General features: G+C 40.9%; 1 protein-coding gene across 1 annotated transcript in view; it reads right to left on the bottom strand.

Annotated features, from left to right (window-relative positions):
* Nucleotides 1-1,451: 1,451 nt before the first annotated feature.
* The window catches only part of efna2a (ephrin-A2a), an 82,655-nt gene continuing 64,931 nt past the window's right edge, over nt 1,452-19,175 (bottom strand). The window contains exons 2-4 of the mRNA XM_006798773.3: nt 10,503-10,795; nt 5,448-5,513; nt 1,452-3,934 (exon numbers count right to left, since the gene is read on the bottom strand). Of these exons, the coding sequence (XP_006798836.1) occupies nt 3,810-3,934; nt 5,448-5,513; nt 10,503-10,795 (484 nt within the window). The 3' untranslated portion in view covers nt 1,452-3,809. The remainder of the gene's footprint in view (nt 3,935-5,447; nt 5,514-10,502; nt 10,796-19,175) is intronic.

Raw genomic sequence — 19,175 nt, 5'->3', positions numbered from 1 at the left:
AATTCTCATTGATTTACTTTTTGCTTTCTTTTAAACAGTTCAACAGTTAACGCTTACTTAAATGACACCTTGTGTAAAGGGAAAACCATCATCAATGTTGGTGAAAATTAAAACAAGTCGTAAACAAACGGCTCAAAGTTTCCACTCAATTCTGGCTTATAATGTTATAGGATTTAAAGACAGTCTAAAAATAGAAGTAAAATATTAAGACACACTGTTGTGAAATATTAAGGATTTGAGATAACCCCCTACTGAGATAAACAGCTGAAGACAGTTGCTCAGATGCCATAAAACCAGTGCAGAAGAAGACATCATAAACAGATGATGCAATTAAAAAGAGCAAATTTCAAGTGAATTTTGTTTGTTTCATGTATTATTTCTTTAATCTATTTTAATGTAATTTAACTCCTATCTGAACATTTACCCACTGCAAGTGTTGGTCTCGTTTAAAGCTTGAGTGTAATATTTCAGCTTCAGTTTGCATTCTCATTCATTTCCACCTTTAAAAGAAAGAAGGCAAGTGCACAAAAATGCACTTAGAGATACTTGAAATCTATCTGGACACAGCTTTGTGTATAGGGGTCTTTCCTCTATCTGTCTTTTGCAAAATCAGAAATCTAGTGGAGTATTTTCCTTCTAAAATGTAATGCAGTTTAGACCATGGACATACAGTAAAGTGCAAGTGCAGTCAGTACATGAGATTTCCTTTTATGCTCGTTTCTAGCTCAATGTTTTTATTCTGGGACTATGGTAGTGTGAATAATTTAAAGTTCAAAATAATTTATCTTATACTAAGCTACTGTGGAGCCACTTATTTCATCCACTGCCTGAAACGAGCTCTTCTCTCTGAAAGACCACCCCGCTTGAAGCCAGCTTTCTCCCGATTTAACAGCAGGTCTTTGAAGCTCTTATTGTCATAGCCAGATCTGAGTACCTTAAATGATCATTTGAATGATTTCCCCTCTCTACTCATATAGAGCCATGAGTAGAAAAAGCAGGTTGAAGCCTGAACTGACCCCAAACCATTGCTACAGCATTTATAATTACAAAAAGCGTAATAGGTCAACTTCGAAGACACTGCTTGGTTATTAGCACTTGCAGGCCACCCTTCTTGAAATCTGATGGAAACAGAAGAGGAAAGGCTATCAAGTTATTCACTCTCCTTGTTGTCAGCAGTTCAGATTAGCTGTCACATCACTGAGGGAGAAACAGCTGAAGATTGGAGAGGGTGATTTCATCTGAATAATTTCATGCTTTGACTGGCAGAGCTCACTGCTCACCGTCCCACAGCTTTGATGTCAGAGGAAGATAGACTGGGCAAAATAAAGACCCAGGTGCAGTCTAATATATGAATACAATCATCAGCACTTTGGAGAAAGAAAACAAAAAACAAACAAAGTTAATTCACATTTCCACTGAAGAAATTCCACTCACTTGGCTTGATTTCCGAGTAGACAAAAAGACAATCTTTATTTGTGTGTTTCTCTCCTTGCTCTGACTTCTGTGTTTACTTTTGACTGACTTTAATGACTGAGGTCAGCGTCCACAAGAACACAACAAACAGAAAAGGAGACAAACTCATACATGACGCTCAGCCCCGGAGGCATCCTACCACTACCAACCATGGATCACAAACCAGAGAAGAAGAAGAACAATAGAAGGACAGCATCAGTGGAATAGAAGAAGAGAAGACACATTTTTTTAATCTTCCACAGGCTATACCCCATCACTGCTTTCCACACAGGAGTAATTAACAGTGATTTTAAATGCTACAAAAATAAGATGAAGTTGGGAAAGAAGTGCTTCCCCTTGTTTGTGTTTTCTTGTGTGTGTGTGTGTGTGTGTGGTGTGTGATTGTACATGTGTGTATGTTCATGCCATGTCTTTGTAAATGTCTAGATCTGCATTCGCTCTTCTACATGTCTTTACGTGTGTATATCTGTACATGGGTCATCGTGTGTATGCAGGTGTGTGTTCACAGTGCTTACTCATTATGTTCACTTCCCAACATTAAAGAGGTCTCAGTCCCATCATACACACATGCTTTCTCTCCCCCCCCTCCCTCCTCTCTTCGCTCTCTCTTTGTGCTGTTCCCTTTATAGTCATGACCATGAATGCTCCCACCATCTCAGAGGAACAGTCTCGTTATCAAAGACTAAACATGTGTATGTGAATATGTGTGTGTGTGTGTGTGTGTGCGCGCGCGTGTGTGTATACACCCATATGTGTTATTTAGTGATGCTACCACACACTTACACACGCACACACACACACATCTCGCCTCATTTGCCACAGTCTATGCGCTTCCCTTATTGGTTTAACCCTCAGACCCAGGACCAGCTTCAGTCAGTGTTTACGTCCATTGTGATCTGGCCTGGGCTCTGAGGGCTGATTTCCAGTCAGTTTCACCCTGTGGGTCCATTTATCTCCGGGCCCAAGCTAATCCATCAACGACTGAAAGCCAGACAGGAGAAACCGTGTGAGGAGAGAGGTTAAATTTTCCTTTTGATGTCTGAAAAAGTCTCAGGGAGAGCAAAGGAGCGGCAGCAGGGTGTTTCTGATTTTCCCCATGAAAAAATATATATCATCATTAGAAACAAGATTGATCTGAAGGTTTCACAGTGGTCATGCAACTTAAGTGTCGCCTCCTTTTCTCACCTGTCCTCCGTTCATCCTTACTTCACCCCCCGCCCCAACTCCCACATGTCATCTTTTCAAATCCCCGACTCTTTCATCCTGCCAGTCTGAGAGAAGGTACTGTAAGTGACCACAGTCATAATAATACAGAAAGACAAAGAGGTGGGTGACCAGTGGTACATTCATACATGAGAAAATCATGGTTCCAAAAGTCACCCGACCCATTCAACATTAGACAGTGCTGAAGACGCCTGTGCTGGCCAGGCTGTGATAAATGCTTTGTTTAGAAACACGAATAAGACAGAACACATCCCACCTGAAGATCTACATCTCATCGAACCTACCCCGAACACCCCCACACCCTCCCAATGAAACAGGCTATGGTTATACTTGTCATTTAAATGCGTTATCTGAGTCTCTTCTAAAACTGCATGAGTTTTGTATCACATTGCAGTGACTCTACACTGGATCTGAAAATATCAACACGTGTAATATTACATTTCCCACATGGACGTATTCATGTAAATCTGTGCTCGCATTGTTTCCCCCTTTCTTTTCTGCACAGCATGAGCCACTGTGCTCCTCTCCTCTATGCAATTGCTCTTATTGTTGTTGCAGCTGGAATTGGTCCAGATAGCATAGAATTCCAATTACAATGCAAGCTTGGCCACTTCCAATTCTTGGTTTGAGGATGGGATAGCAATGTGAGCAAAATTCAATTTTTGTGCATCCAGGCCTATCGCTTAATGCATCCTGCCGTGATTGCATGATTGGAATTGCCCCAGAACGACAAGTTTAATCATAGCCATGGCGATATCTACCCCATCAGTGGCCAAGAGTCAATAGTCAAATCAAAAGGACCCTCTGATATGAGTGCAGAGGCATTTCTCTTGTGTTTTTCAGCTGAGAGGTGCTTTTCCACCTGGAATTCAGGGACCAGAGATAAACTTCCCAGACAGCTTAAGACCCAGCCCTCTTAGTCAGGCCTGTGAAGGGTGTCCGTGGCTGGGCCATAAAGGATGCTGGCAGTGGGGGTGGTTGGTGGTTGTATTGAGGTGGCGGTGGGAGCGGAACGGAGACAGAGGGCTTCCCTGAGGGGTGGTGGATTGAGAGGGACAGCCAGCCCAGCCCATTATCCTTGGGCGGGAGCTCCATGAAGAAGGAGAGAAGGGTCACAGCCAGTAGAAGAGTCCCAAGAAGAGTGAGGCCAGAGCAGCTAAGAGGGTCATGCACCCTGCCCTCCAGCTTGAACTTCCATCAGTCAGGAAAGGCTCCGGAGAATCATATCCCGACCCATCTGAAACAAAGAAATGAGAAAGAGAAAAAAAACGACAAAACATCTGAACTGAGAGAGGACGCACAGACAAAGACAAAACAATCTAAAACACAGCAAATGAACGAGGGGGTGGATTTAGCCAAAGAAATGGTAGACAAGTGAAACGATTACGGTTGGGGAGAGGTGGAAAGCAAGCAGCAAAGCACAAAACTCTCATCCTTTAACAGCTAAGGAGCGGCAAAGGAGGAAGAGGAAGAGAAGACGACGGCAACTGAGCTCTGCAGGGGGTTTAACCAACCTAATTACAGTTTAATCACAGAGACTCAGAATCTGGAGCAGCTGACACACAGACACACTCACAAAGACACACACACTCACACACATGTACAACTGCTCAGAGCTCAATCGAATGACAACATTTCACAGAAAAGATGGAAGCTGCAATGTCAGACACATTGCTTTAACAGCAACTCAAAGAGGAGCTGGAGAAACGACAGAATGTACATTGTTTCAGTAATTATGAAGGAGGAGAGAATTTTCTTTTCCTTTAGCGAGATATGGAATGATCTGAACCTGGAAAGCTGTGTAAGCTGACTCTCTTTTATGAAGCTCTTCAAAGCCATGTCATTATCCAGGGAGACGTGTAACTACCCAGGTTTGATTCCTTAGTGGGGTTTAAGCTGGGGCGGGGGTTGAAAAACCACATTCGTAGACATACAGGTAGATTTTCAAGATAACGCAAGTATAATGTAATGCTTGCCAAACTCTGATCCCCATGTACGCAAGGCTTCTCTTGATTTATTTTTAAACAGCGCTATCATTGGACAACATGGCTCACTGGTGTCAGCGCTGCGCTCTGCCTATGAGGAAGCACTTTTCAAAGGTGTGTGTTTTAGCAAGCTGCACAGTGACGTGGCAAGCAAGTCATCCCTCATCGTCTCATCATCTGCCTTGTCAACTTTAAAAACAAACCTGAAACATTAGGAAAACTTTAAATCTTTAAATTCAACTTCTACTGCATGCAGCTGGTTTATTATTAGATTGATTTCTGTTTCCTATGAGTGATTCAAGCAAGTCTGATGATGTTGAGGCTTGGTAACATTCTTAGAGAGCACTTTCAGCCGGCTCTGTTCTCTTTCTACAAGGACAGAAGGTCTCCCTCACACCCAGTGTGATGTGATGTGATTTGATGTGAAGTGCGTATGCCACTTTTTGCTTATGTGTGTGTGTATGTGGGTGCACTCTTCTCTGTGCCTGTAAGTGTGTGCTTGCGTCTGCGCACGGTCGTGTGCGCTCGCATGTGTGAATGTGTCAGTATGCGCGCGCGTGTGTTTTCAGCATGCGTGTCTGTGGGTAAAGGTGTTAAAGTGTTGCCTGGCCGGTCTGTGAATCAGAGCGAGGTCTGTTGCCGGGGCATTCTATCAGACCTCTTATTCCCCCTAATTTTACTTTGATAGCCAATCTGGACCTCTGTGTGTATATGTCATTGTGTGTTTGTGAGTGAGCATGTGTGTGTAGATAGAGCGTGACTTACCTGGAGGTCTGACATACACTTTCAGCTTTAGACATGCCCGCCCCACATGGTTTGGGTGAGGAGATGCTGTGAGAAGAGACATTGAAAGTGGAGATTAGTTTAGAGATAACGTGATTTTTGCTGCTGATTGCAAACCAAATACATTTAATAACCCAGATATAAAACAAGATTATTTTGTGTTTATGTGAACCAAAAGTAGATTTGACAGAATTTTTTTCATTTTTATAACTGATATATTGCAAGCCAGTAAGAACCAACAGTATTGTGTGAAAGTCATGAGATACTTTAAAGCTCTTTAGACTTTGCTTCCAAGGAGCCAAACTTTCTTAGAAGTTTTAGAAGTTGTCACGAGCCATAGTTCTCCAGAGGGGTATACTGTGAAGCGTGATCAATGGCTTAGTGAGCTATGTTGAGGTTAAAGGCAGAGTTTTCAGTGTCACAAAAGTGGCTGTCTTTTTACTCGGCTAAATCATTGTAGTATCTTGTGCTGGGGTATGTTCAGAGCTTTGGTTTTAAATTGGCTAGGAGTGCCACGTTTTCACTGATTCTCGTGTTTACAGCATTCTTTATGTGCAATTGAGAATCTCTGCTGGTGGCATACATTTTATATTTGCTAGTTGTTAAGTCTTACCCTACTAAAATCACTGAATGAAGCACAAACTGTGCATTGCCTAATGCAGAAAATGTAAAAAAAAAAAGAGTTTTTGCCTGATTGCAAAAAATTGTAAAAGTCTCTTTTACACTGCTGGAACTGGAGCTACTAGAACACAGAACACACTAAAAATACCTGTTCAATCAGTACAATTAAATCCCTTTGATTTGCAGATAACCTTTCCTTTATTAGGCTATAGGACAGTAACTTTGATGATGACCTCCCCTTTAACCTAAATCACGAGGTTTGATACATCTCTATATATACACAAATACAGATGTGGTTTGATGACCATAGATATAAACTGAAACTTAAAGGGCTCATGCAACGATAAAATAATGCCCGCATATTAAAATGCTTATTTTACTGCTCTGTGAAATAAATCCAAAGATGGCTTTCCTTAGCATTAGTCTTTTCTTTTATTTGTAGGAGTATTATTGTGTTGAAAAAGAGTCACAGGACATGTGAAACAGAGAACGGCTTAGTTGATAACCACTGATGTGATTTGTTGAGCCAGTGCAAAGAAAGAAAGAATGCAAAGAAAGCCCGGCTGTGTTGAATTTCATTTGTAGTAAACCCTACGAAAAGTTCAAAAGACTTTTAAAAAGGCTTTCAGTTTTTTCTTTGAACATGTTTTTTTTCCCCACTTATTTTTCAGTCCTTGTACCTGAGCATTTTCAGAGGAATTTTAAATTTTAAGCCACTTAATACTGAGCTTTATTATTTAGGCATAAAAAAGTCACCTAACTTGAGGAACAAACCAGAGATGTTGTGTCTACACATAAAAGATAACTTAGCAAAAAAGAAAATTTCAATTTGTATCTTTATGCACTTTCTAACTAGCAGCTTGTATCAAAAACACATCTTTTGTTCATAATTTCTTTAGCCGAGTCTACAAAAAAATACCAAAGATAGCATGGTTCATGTTTGCAACAGCAAGGTGGTTCCTGCAGAGCTATTATCAAAACCTTGGTATGCAGCGTGCCCTTAAAAACTTTAATTTAACTGAATATGTCAGACGACATAAAAATGTATCCAAAAGATACATTTTTTCAGTTAACATGTTAAACATTTGTCGCAATTTAGCATTAATCCAGTAATTAATTAATTAATTAACTGTTTTGCAGTTGCAGTGTTTAGGAGTTTAAGCAAGTGCAGAGTTTCATATATTATGTCCTCATACTATATGCTCCCATAAACACACTAAGCACGTTAGGCAGTGTAAACAAGTTTGTAAGGGATCACTGAAATTCATTCACACTCAGATTCCTAAGGGAAATAACTGACTCTCAAATCAACCTGGCTTGAATGTCTTTGGAATGGGGAAGGAAATCCATGCAAATTCCCCACAGTCGCAGGTCTATCTTGCCGTGAGGTAACAGTGCAAACCACTGAGCCAGCTTGCTGCCCAGATTGAATGCCAAAAAAAAAAGAAAAAGAAAAAAATGTTAAAAAGTTAGTGTGATTCAAACTTCAAAGTAGAGTAAATGAAATTGAATCTGGGTTTTTAGTCCCACCTCGCTCCAATGTGAAATAGAGCTGGAGACCCTAAAGGAGATTGTGTCCAAGTCTCTGACCAGTCAGACATGCTGACGAGCACAGCCACCCACACACATACGCAGATGTGTAAAAGAATGTGCTCACGCACAGTTGGTTGCAGAAGTGTGCGTGGAGACCTACTGGCCTTCTCCCTTGAGGAAGCCACAACCCAGTAGTGACCCCATAGAGAATCATGTTCGAGATCCACAGTGCACAGGAAATAAATCTGACCCCTCAATTGCCCTCTCCTCCCTCTTTTTTAGCCCAACTCCTCCCTCCATCTTTCTCTCTGACCTTCACCTCCTTTACCCTGTAAGGCCTTACCTATAGGCCACTTCCTATCCATCAATTTTTTTCAGATTATCTCCCTGCACTACTTGTAGTGGGCAGAAGAACTTGGGCCTAGCATTAAAGCTTGTCCTAGTGGACGTTTCTGTTTTGGCTTGACTGAAAAAGGCAAAATGGCTAGAAAGGTTTTTTCCCTCTTTTTTGTTACCCCCAACAATTTCCACCTGTGTCATTTTTAAAAGTCACACCAATTCACCCAGTGACTCATTTTCCCAGCACATCCGCAATCTAAAGTCTCCTAAAAACCCACTGAAAACCACTCAGCCTCATCAGATGACAGCTGGGAGAAGCAAGGGGTGGAGCTGACCTGTCAACATGTCAGCCCCATGACAAATACACACACCAGTGTGCACTCACAGGGATGCACTCTCATGGATGTGACCACGAATGCCAATCAAATATGTGCTTCACAAGTATGTTCAGAGAGGACGCACACAATAAGGCACTTAGCGGAAAGGCCGGGTGGTTAAAACGGTCGGCACGTTGTCGTTCCACATCAGTACTGACCTGTGCATGAGTGTGTTTAATGTGAGCATGTGAGTGACGGTGAGAGGCAAGAATGTGTGTTCGCCTGCCAGTCAAGATGATGGACATGGCCTTTCACGGACTCACAATCGCTTGACAACTGACCCCCATGACCAGGCCTCCCCCTGCAGCACACACACACACACACAGATATATATTGAAACACATTCACAAGCATTCTAGTCATGTGGAACACACACTATCCCTAGGGGTCCCGTGAACACAATACCATAGTCAGCAACTAACTAGAGGGGCCCAAACCATCCCTACATGAGACTGAAAACAGAAGAATGTGTGCTTGTGTGTATGTGTGCCAACTGGGAAAAGTGCATCGGGACATCGGGTGGCTGTTATCGTTGCCTCTTCAGCTCCCTGACTCTCGCCTGCTGTGTCTTTGTGGTTGTGCAGACAACAGACTTGGGTAAATATTTGTATATGACAACTAGCATTAAAAAAAGTTTCTTTACCTACAAATAGTCTTAAATGCAAACTTTTCAGTAATGCAAAAGTGTTGTATTTTCGCAATTGCGCATTTGTTTTTATATTAATTGTATTGCAAAAACAGTTATTGTTACTGCATGAGAAATAAAACCTGAAAAACTAAACCTGTTTCAGAATCTGCCTTTCTATATCTAACTTTTTTTATTTGCTTAAAGTCTCCTTGCACTCTCAGAATGAAGACAATATCACTGTAAAATGAGAATCACTATCCAAGGACAAAAAAACTCCCTCTATAACCTGACCTGAAACTGGTGCTACAGGACCTTCTTCCCATTATGAGTCATGGTGAGAATGCACCATCTCCTGCTAAAAAGGTCAAGGTCAGTTTTTCAGCCAACTGTGCAGCGATAATGTAAGGAGAAATGAAGAGACCCGTGTCAGGCTGCATACTGGCAGAATTCCACGCAGTAAAAAAAAATAATCTTTTGGACAAAATACAATTTTTCTTAAGAGAATCTCAAAGGTCAAGTCAGAAAAAAAAAGAGTAGGATGACTTTCCTCAGTCGTTATAGCTATCTGCTGGCAAACTGAATCCTGCAAGTGCAAAGTATTTTCCCTAACACTGCTGACTGACGTGTACTTATTAAAAATTAAACTGATCAAAAACTAATGATGAGTTTACATAACTCATCAAATGACTGTATGGTCATTTAAAACTGACAAAGAAAAATCAGCCAACCAAACAAATGAAAGCAAAAAAAAAAAAAAAAGCATTGCTTTTGGTGTCCTTGTAATTGTGCGCTCTATGAAAAACACGTTTCTTCCCAGGTGGTTTGGATACTAAAACAGACAACTGCAGCTCCTACAGCATAAAAAGGAAAAGTGGTGCTTTCCTGTGTTTGAACATTGACAGTAAAGCTTTCCAAAGTCAATTTAATGTTGCTTTTCTGTGATTACCAACTGATTTTGCGCTAAACAGTCCGGATGCGGTAAATCCATCCCACACTGAGAAGTTGAAAACAATTTTTAAGAGCAATTTGAAGCTACTATATGTCCCACGCCTGCTGGGGGAATGATAGCTTTGTTCAAAAAAGTAGTCTCAGGGGGGTAATACTAATACATCACTTGTTGAAGTGAGGAGAAACATCAATAGAGCTAATATAAAAATGATTACAAACTACGCCTGCTGACATTTTTACCACTTTGCCGAGCACACCACTTATGATCTCGGCAGAAGCAGCGAGATGCGCTAAGAAATAAAGTGAGGGAGGAGTGAGAGGGGCGAATGAGAGATGGAAGGTGTATTTGTGCGGGCTGTGTTTGAGAACTCTCTCAATCAGCTTCTGTTGATTGCATATTTATATATTGTTTACAAATGCAAATTGAGCAGGAGCGTGGATATCATGCAAACAGACAGACAGACACACACACACACACACACACACACACACACACACACACACACACACACGCAGATAACAAACATCTTTACCTGCACACACAATTTCCCCAAACACAGAGAAACACACTCTACTTGGCTGATAACCTACAGATATAGTAGTACTCGTGTCCAGGCCTGAACTCAAAGCCCAGGGAGAAAGGAGTGAAGAGCTGGAACTTCTCTGAGAAGCGCAGGGGCCCATCGGGACCGGTGGGACGGTTGCACTCCCAGCGCTTAAAGCCACGCATCCTGTGCTGGCAGGAAGTGTAGCCCTCATGGTTGACCATGAATAGGATGTAGCGCTCCATGCGTCCGTGGGATGGAGGCCCCTCATAGTATGGACAATAGATGTCTAGATAGTCATTGATGTTCACTGCCACCCTGTACTCTCCATGCCAGAACCTGTAAGACACAGAAAAAAGGAAACATTCTTCATGAATAAAAAAATAATCGAACAGACTCAGGGATATGCGCAGAATCTGTGAGGAGCTGTGCTTTCTGTGGTAAAATGAGACTGTGGAAGACTTACGTTTTAAGAAAAATCTTTATATTCCTGAAAAACAATCAATATTTACTACAATTTCTGTATGACTGCACAGCACAAAGGAAACTATCTGCCTAGCGTAGTCATCCGGTGCAATGTAACCATATGAAATTGTGCGATTGTTGGAACATTTTTGTGTTTACACATCTTTAGAGGCAAATCAAAGGTCGCAGAACAACACTCCTTAGAGTTTCCATATATTGCTCAAGGACACTGAAACTGCTTTTCTGATTTAAACCACCTGAGTCAGTGAAAGGAAAAAAAATAATCCTAGAGGGCATTAAAAAAAAAACAAAAACAAAACAATATATTGTTAAAGCCAGAAAAATCAATGATGATCCCTCTGGTTATGCCAGTTTACATAGCAACCAATTTTATTTTAATAAAGCTTGGTTAACTACAATTTATGGGAATTTGAGGCATGTTTCAAACACAGGTTTTTTTTTTTAGTCGGCGTGCTTGAATGAACCTTGTGGTATGATACTTAAGAGAAGTAGGTCATCGTGGTAGAGAGCACACATTGCTGTTGTAGGTGTCCACTTAGTTCAGCAAGCATGGAGATCAGTGAGGTTGGCATCATGAACCGAAACAAGTTATTAAAGAAAAAAAACTATCGGTATTAAAATGCTCATCCTGGAGTTTCTACACTGCGGCAGTCCCTTATAATATTCATAGAATGCAGGTGATATGGAAACGCATGAGATGCTGGCCCCTTCATCCTTTTTCAGCAACCTCTGCTAGTCACTTTTAATACATTAAAAACATATGGCTGCATATTTTCCCTTTATAATACAGGCTCTATTTATGTTTATATTTTGGTGCCAGTGCTGTTTATAAGAGAACTTAACTTCTGTTTACAATCTTGAAGTCAGTGAAGTGAAACAGTCTCTCTTTAAAGGATGAGGCTGGAGATACTCTATATTTTTGTTATTGTCAACAAATGCCGATGAGGACTAAAACCAACAGCGTGCAGCCTGCCTCTCTACACTTCTGGATTTCCCTGCCGTGTTTTTCTATAGACATAAATTTCAAATAATGCACGGTGTGTTTATAATGAATCGTTTGCATTTGTTGGAGGCTATTTTTTTGTTTGCTGATTAATAAACATGGCAACTGGTGCTGATTGCTCTGGGATGTTTATATCAGCCGGACAGAGTATATGTTGACTCAGTAGTTAAGTTAAACAGGCAATGAGTTAAGTTGAGTTAAGTTAAATTAAAATAAAACGTAATGTATTGTTTCCTGTAGGAAATTGCATTTAATTCCTTTCTATCAGTAGCCAATACCTTATTAAAGAGCACAGCAGATGTGTTTTAAAAAGCAGGGCAAAAATGAGCTCCGTAGAGTAAAAGTATAAACATCTTTTCAGTAAACCATCTAACATTGCGATGCATTTTTAAATAGTCAGTGCAATATCCATTTTATTCTTTGTGGTCAAGTAAACCTGTCGATGTCTGCAGCCGCCACATCCTCCGGTGTTTTTCATTACCTTCATTATCATCACCACAGCTACAATCAATTCAATTCCAAATGTACCACCTCAAGTACATTTAAAATTCATTACACCGCGTTATCAAATCTTGTATGTCGAAGCTCGGTAAATTTGAGACGCAGGAAAATGTCTTCAATCAAATAAGCATAGCCTAAACAAAACCAAGCTGTCGTGCAATCTAGTTGTCACAGACAGCACGCACACAGGCGGCTTGGGCTTTTTAAACAAATTCATCATTTTCTCCCTCACCTTGGCAGTAATTGATTGCCTAGAATGAAGACATTTTGGTCTAAGCACTCTTGGTTAGTGGGATATTTAGCTTTGGGACAAATTATCCCTATAACGGCAGTCCTATCTCTCTCCCAGAGGGCAAATCAGGAAGTGAGTTAGATGTGAAATGAGCGTCTTCATGCTTCGGTGCCCTATCAGAGTGCGTTTTGCAGCTTCTAAAGGGATCCTTGAACAGATCATTTAGAGGCATTGATCCACCAGGGAGCTCCTCTTGGCTCTCTCTGCTCCCAATCAACTCTTATTAACAACTAAAGGGGGAAGGCAGAGGGAGAAACAGAGGGAGAGATGTATAGAATGAGAATAAAAAGCCTGAAAGCAAAGAACAGAAGGGGTGAAATAGAGAGAGAAAAAGGTGGGGGAGGAAGGGAAATATGTGCAAAGCTAGAACAATAGAGAAGAAAAAGCAGAGAGAGGAAGGCGGCACTCAAATATGGGGTAATGAGATTGCATGAAATTAGTTTAGAATAAAGCTGAAAAATGAGGAAAGAAAAAGCAGAAGAGGAGGTGGAGGCCAGATGGAAGAAGAGCAGATGGAAGAGGAGTTTTCTATATTTCATTTCAATTTATATGACTATGGTTTTTCATCTGAGACAAATGTGCTTTGCCTATTGATTGTGCGCTGATACATTTATGGATGACTACCACTTGAGCATTAGTACATTGGATATGCAGCAAAGTACGGATGTGTGTGTGTTCATGCAGGCAAGCATGTGTGTGTGTGTGTGTGTGTGTGGCCGGTTAAATGGTAGCATGGCAAAGTGGGTCTCACTCGGTGAGGATGCTCAATCCAAGAAAGGGCTAATGTGCCAGGATACATTAGGTTGTATCAGTGCCCTGCCCTGCTCCTGTGACACTGTCTGCATTCCTAATTTGCCGAGGCGAGCCGAAACCACGTGTGCAGGTGAGCGGGTGAACGTGCAGGTGTGCCACTGCACTGTGAGCTGTTAAAAAGCGCATGTTGGTGTGTGTCACAGTTTGTGTGTCCCGTATATTCCACTCTCAGGCTGAGTGTCATTTGGAATTAAACACACACACTGCACTAGCCAAAAAAGACATGGGAATGCACTCACATATAAGACACGGCTCTTTGAGAAAGAGCTGTGTGTGTGTGTGTCTGTGTGTTATTGGTGTTTTTAATGGGATGTCTTTGAATCTGTATGTGCGTATATTTCAAAGCTGTGAAAGCAGTGATATAACAGTATTGTGCAACATTATATTTAAAGAACTCCTAACATAATAAAAGCTGACATTATGAAGCTTCATAAATGTTTCTATTTATGATGTAATTTATTTGCAACTTAAGTCTTGAAAATTACATTTCGCTGAACATCAGGGCTTTAATTTCTTAGTGTTATTAAAGTGTACTAGCTCATAGTCAGAGCACTGCAACATCATTGTTACATCTGCAATAGACCAGTCTTTTAAACACACTTAATCTCTATAAACGGGCATCTTCTTGTCCCTTATTGGCAAAATCTGCCAAGAAGAGCTTTATTATGAAATGTTTTGTGGTTTCTGCTTGTTGTTTAAGTACCATTGCGCACCCACGTTGAGCAAGCCTAGGTTGCATGCAGGTAAACTGTTGGACAAACCGACAAACAACACATAGTCATTTCCCAAATATCTAGGTGCAGCTTGAGTCCCGAATATTAACACCCGAATGGTTCAGTGGTTCAGGTTTAGAGGTTTAAACCTCTTTAAATATAGTCATTTTTGCTTTTTTGAAGGGTGCGCAATCAGTTGTGACATCTCCTCGGCACTGTTTTGGCTTGTGCCTCTCGATTGTGTTGCTAGTTTGTAAACACAAGTATACAGTCCTCTCAGCTTAAAAGTATCAAACTTTGTGAAGTTTCATACACAATATTGTGATGGCTTTGGTTTGCCTGTTTTGGCTTCTTTTATTCCTTTAGTGTGGAGTTTTTTTTCAAAGTGTGGACACCGAGAATTCAGGAAAAGACTGCAGCAAGTATGGCAAACCTCATGGGGAATTTCTGGCTCATGCTGTGGTAGCACATTGGCAGTCTATTAGCGATCCGTGGGCAGCTCCGGACTGCTCATCTACCTGCAGAGAGCATCTGTTGTCAGATGGGGGCAGTGTCAAAAATATGTGGTACAACGAGTCTGTGTGCTACTCTTGCTTGTGTTGTTGTTGGCCATTCAGTGGAGAAAATCTAAATTATAACATTTTTAACATTCTTCTCTCACTCCTGATGAACTCCGCTGTCACTCCCTTCCCTGTGCCGGCCCATTTGTCAACCAATCAGCATTAGATCAACCCACCACCCTTTTCTGTACGCTCTCTAAATAGGGAAAATTTTTCTCAGTACTTATTACTCAGGTACTGCTTGCAGTTACATAAATTAAACATCTGCACAAACAGTGACTGAGCTATGCAGAAGGATCTAATTTACAGAGTTAGTGAACTGGCTGCAATGAAAACATCAGAGCTACCTGCACATTATACCTACAGGAGCAGCTGCACCATGGAAACCCATGCCATGAAGCTCCTGATACACAGTTTGGAGGCTGTTGTTAATGGCAGAGGAGATTTGTAGCTCTGCAGTTACTGAGTCAGCAGAGCTTTGATGACTTTTATGCACTACGCGACCATGCGCTGAGTTTCTGTGGTTCCTAAATGCCTCCAATTCGTGGATCATGGAATATCTTAAAGGGAATTTCAAGTGACTGAACAGAATGCAGTATGGATTGCACCAATTTTCATAGAGTGTCTCATTTTTGACAAACAATAACTCCCCCCAACCCTATTTCATCATAATAATTCAACATTCGGCACAAAAGAAGCTTTAAGGTAGCTTACAACAAAGTACAGAGCAAAATTATAAAGTTTCACTAATCCTTTTACTCATTCAGTGTAAACTTTTACAACCGGTACAAGAAATAATGTCTATGCTTGTTATTTTACGGCTGAAAAAACTTGATTATCTTTCATTTCCAGGGAAAGATATGTGTTTGTATTTCTAGCATATTGATAATTAAGTTCTGAAGGGGTAGAAAGATAAAGATTTAAAACTTTATGTTTTATGCTTTTGAAATTAAGCAGTGTCTATGGAAACACTGTCTTAAATTATGCCTGTTAAATAGACTGCTGTTGGAGTGCATGTTGTTTAGTACATGGTCTTTTCATATTTTTTTGTTCCGCCGCTTGAAGCAATTTCTTTCTAATATTGTCTGTGTATGAACCTGAGCAATATGATATCATTCATAATCCTCTGATGCCTCACAAATTCTCCTCACTCTCTCAGTGCAATTGAATTGTCTGGTGATGTTAGCCAGACGCAGCTGAAAGACTTGGCTTTTGGCTGGTGGCTCTCATCTGGATATAAAAGGATCATTCTGAGGCTTGGACCATAATCAGTGGAAATGGATCTGCGTTAAAGTGTTTTATGGTTTTGTGTGCACATATCAGGATGAAAGAAAATAGAAATGGGAGAGCTTACAAGTTGAAATAAAAGATCCAAACAAAAAGGGGACGAGAGAAAACACGTCTTTGAGGGTTTTTTTCTGGATGTGCGTATCTGCTGCAATCGCAAGTTCTGTATTTTTCCATACAGTAGTAACTGTACTCCTGCGTGTAGTGGCCACTCTTTAGTATTCTGACAACAGTGAGTCATCAACATCCTCTCTCAATATGGCTGTGATCAAAGCCTCTGGTTGGAGAAGCCTTGGATGTTTACCATACCTGCCTGCGTCCTAAACAGCAGGCTCCATCAACCACCAAACATCAAAGGATGCTTCTCTCTCTCTCTCCCACTATGTCATCCCACTCTCATTCTATAACTTTCTCCTTTTCTCTAGCTTTACTTGATCTGTCTTTGTCACTCCCACTTATGGTGCACTCACACCGTGGCCTGCAAAAAAAAAAAGAAAGAAAAACCCAGAAAAACCTCTTTCTTCCGTTCTTGGTCTGTCAGTCAAATTCTGATCCAGTTGCTTTTGGTAAAAATGGGGGCTCAAAGGAGAAAAGAGACTGGCTGCACAAACCCGCAAAAACTACAGGAGGCACCATTTCAAAATACAACGTCTTCATTTGGTAGGCATTTCTCGACACTGGATTTTTGGACACTTCTTCACTTGTTGAAATAACTTATCGCTTGATTTACTTAAGGGAACAGCTTTCAGATTTTACTGTGTAAACAACTTTGTTTTCCGTCTGCATGCTGTTTTTTTTGTGTGTGTGTGTGCAGCATCTGTGCCCAAATTAAGTGCAAAGCATAGGGCAGTCAAATTAAGCCAACTGCCAAGTGACAGAACATGCAGTTCCTCTAACGGCAACCTGAGGCTGACTAAGGAATTAATTCCCCATAGACTCCTATGTTAAAATGCCCAACTTACGCCAATAAAATAACACGTTTAGAGCCTTCACGCTATAGTTAATTTTCCATAACAACTGTACTGGGTATGATTATTATTATTTTTGTTATAAATAATCATGACAGCTGATTGCTCTCTGCTGAACATCATCACTGCTTATTCAAGCCAACGATTTGAGGCTCTCAACCACATTTGTGGTGTATGTTCATTTTGTACCATTTCTAATGGAATTATTCAACAAAGAAATATGGCCTGCTGGGAGACGGACAGTAGCTCATATTAGTAGTAGCAGCAGCAGTAGTAGTAGTAGACAATCAGGCCAACAAGAATAGTATTTTATTAGTCTGTTACTGAGACTAACTTGCAGGTACATGTATGTGTCTTAGTGAGTAGCACCCATTCAGCTTATCATTGCTGCTTGCTATCTGATAACTTGGGATCTTTACCTTACAATATAAAAAGCCTTGAGGAGACTGTTGTTGCTGATATTTGGTGCAAATTGAACTGAAGAATTAGGATGAGGATGTTTGGGCTCTTTTAGCGTTACGGGGCAGAAGATTTATGAGTGAATCTCTGCTTGGTTTGCATCATGTGTAAGAATGCACATGATGCAACCCAAGTTGTCGTCTTCTGAAGTGATGGGAATGACCTGTCAACACATGTAGCAACTCTAATGTTAAAATGCGCAACTTACACCATGAAACCAACACAAAAAAGTTTTTGGTCTCTGTAGATACTTTTTCTGCACAGAGGTGATTTTCTTTCTTTCTTTTGGTTGCAAGCAGGATAGGTGGAAGAATTGGATTTGGCTCAATTTTTAAATCCAATTCACTGTCACGTCTTCAGTCAACTCAAAAGTTGTTGTCCAACTTTAGTTGCCAACTCCTATCTTGACGCAGTTTGTCACCATTTTCTCACTGAGAGTAACGAACATCCGGTTTGCTCTCCTCCACACACCAGCACAAAGAGACTCCACCAGTATTGCTGCCTAACCCTGGCAAATTATGTGCACTGTTAGCCAAATGAATATGTGGAGTCTTTTAAATGTAACATTTCATATTCAAAACAGGCACGATTTCACCTCATTTGGCTTTCTGGCAGGAAGAAATTGCAGGCTTTTGTAGACGTGTGTGGCTGAAAGTAGCCTCAGTTATGTTGCTGTCTCAGTCTCCTACACCATAACTCCAGTCACTCTCAATATCTCTCCAATTAACTCCACATTACTCTCTGTTTCTATCTCTCCATCTTCATCTTCTCCTGACTTTACTCTGTCTTTTCCTCCTTTTCTTTACTTTCGTTCCCTCAATCTTCATCTCCAGTCACTTCTGCTTCATTTACTCCCTCTCTATTCTTTCTTCTTCTCCCAGCACTTTCCTTTCTGGAGCTCAGCTCCAGCATCTTTTGACATTCTTGCTATCTCCTCTTTTCAGTCTTCGCGACTGTCAACGCCCCCACCTGCCTCTTTTCTCTTCCTGTTCTCTCCTTTGTCTTAACTTTCTTCCCCCATTATTATATTTTTATTCCCTCACCATGGCATCATCTGCTTTCTGCTCATTCTGTTTGAATGTTTAAAAGGACTCCTTCGTGCACACAGACAGACACACGCACACATACATCATCCTCTGGCTAGGACTCTTTAGCTGCTTTTTTCCCCAGCATGAGGTGTTCCTCATGCTGTTGTCTTCTCCTGTGTCTCCCATTGCATTGCTACTGATGCTTAGATACGTTAGGAAAAGTAAATATGTTACCTCCCTGGAAACAAACACACTGAGGCTGACATATCTAGACATTTCCAACACATGGATGTATACTATAGTGTAGAGTACAAGCTCATCTCAACAAAATAACACGTGTAACACAGAAAGCATTAATGCATTCAGTATAATGTAAAGCCAAATTAACACACATCGAAGTACTGGGATTCATAAGCACAGATGTACATGTTTAATTATGCAGATTAGCTCTTGATCCTCACTTCTGTGCTAAACACATGCAAACAGCATGGAATAGAGCACATAACACACACATGCACATCTCACTGTACATGCACCGAAGCAAACATGAAAAAGAAACCATCAAAAGCCTCAACCCACAACCGGCACACACTCCTGAGCAGCTCAAAC

This window comes from Neolamprologus brichardi, chromosome 19 (genome assembly GCF_056152115.1).
Source record: "Neolamprologus brichardi isolate AB-2024 chromosome 19, ASM5615211v1, whole genome shotgun sequence".
Classification (NCBI taxonomy): domain Eukaryota; kingdom Metazoa; phylum Chordata; class Actinopteri; order Cichliformes; family Cichlidae; genus Neolamprologus; species Neolamprologus brichardi.
The sequence above is the reverse complement of the archived record's forward strand: the minus strand, read 5'-3'. Positions and strand labels throughout refer to the sequence as shown.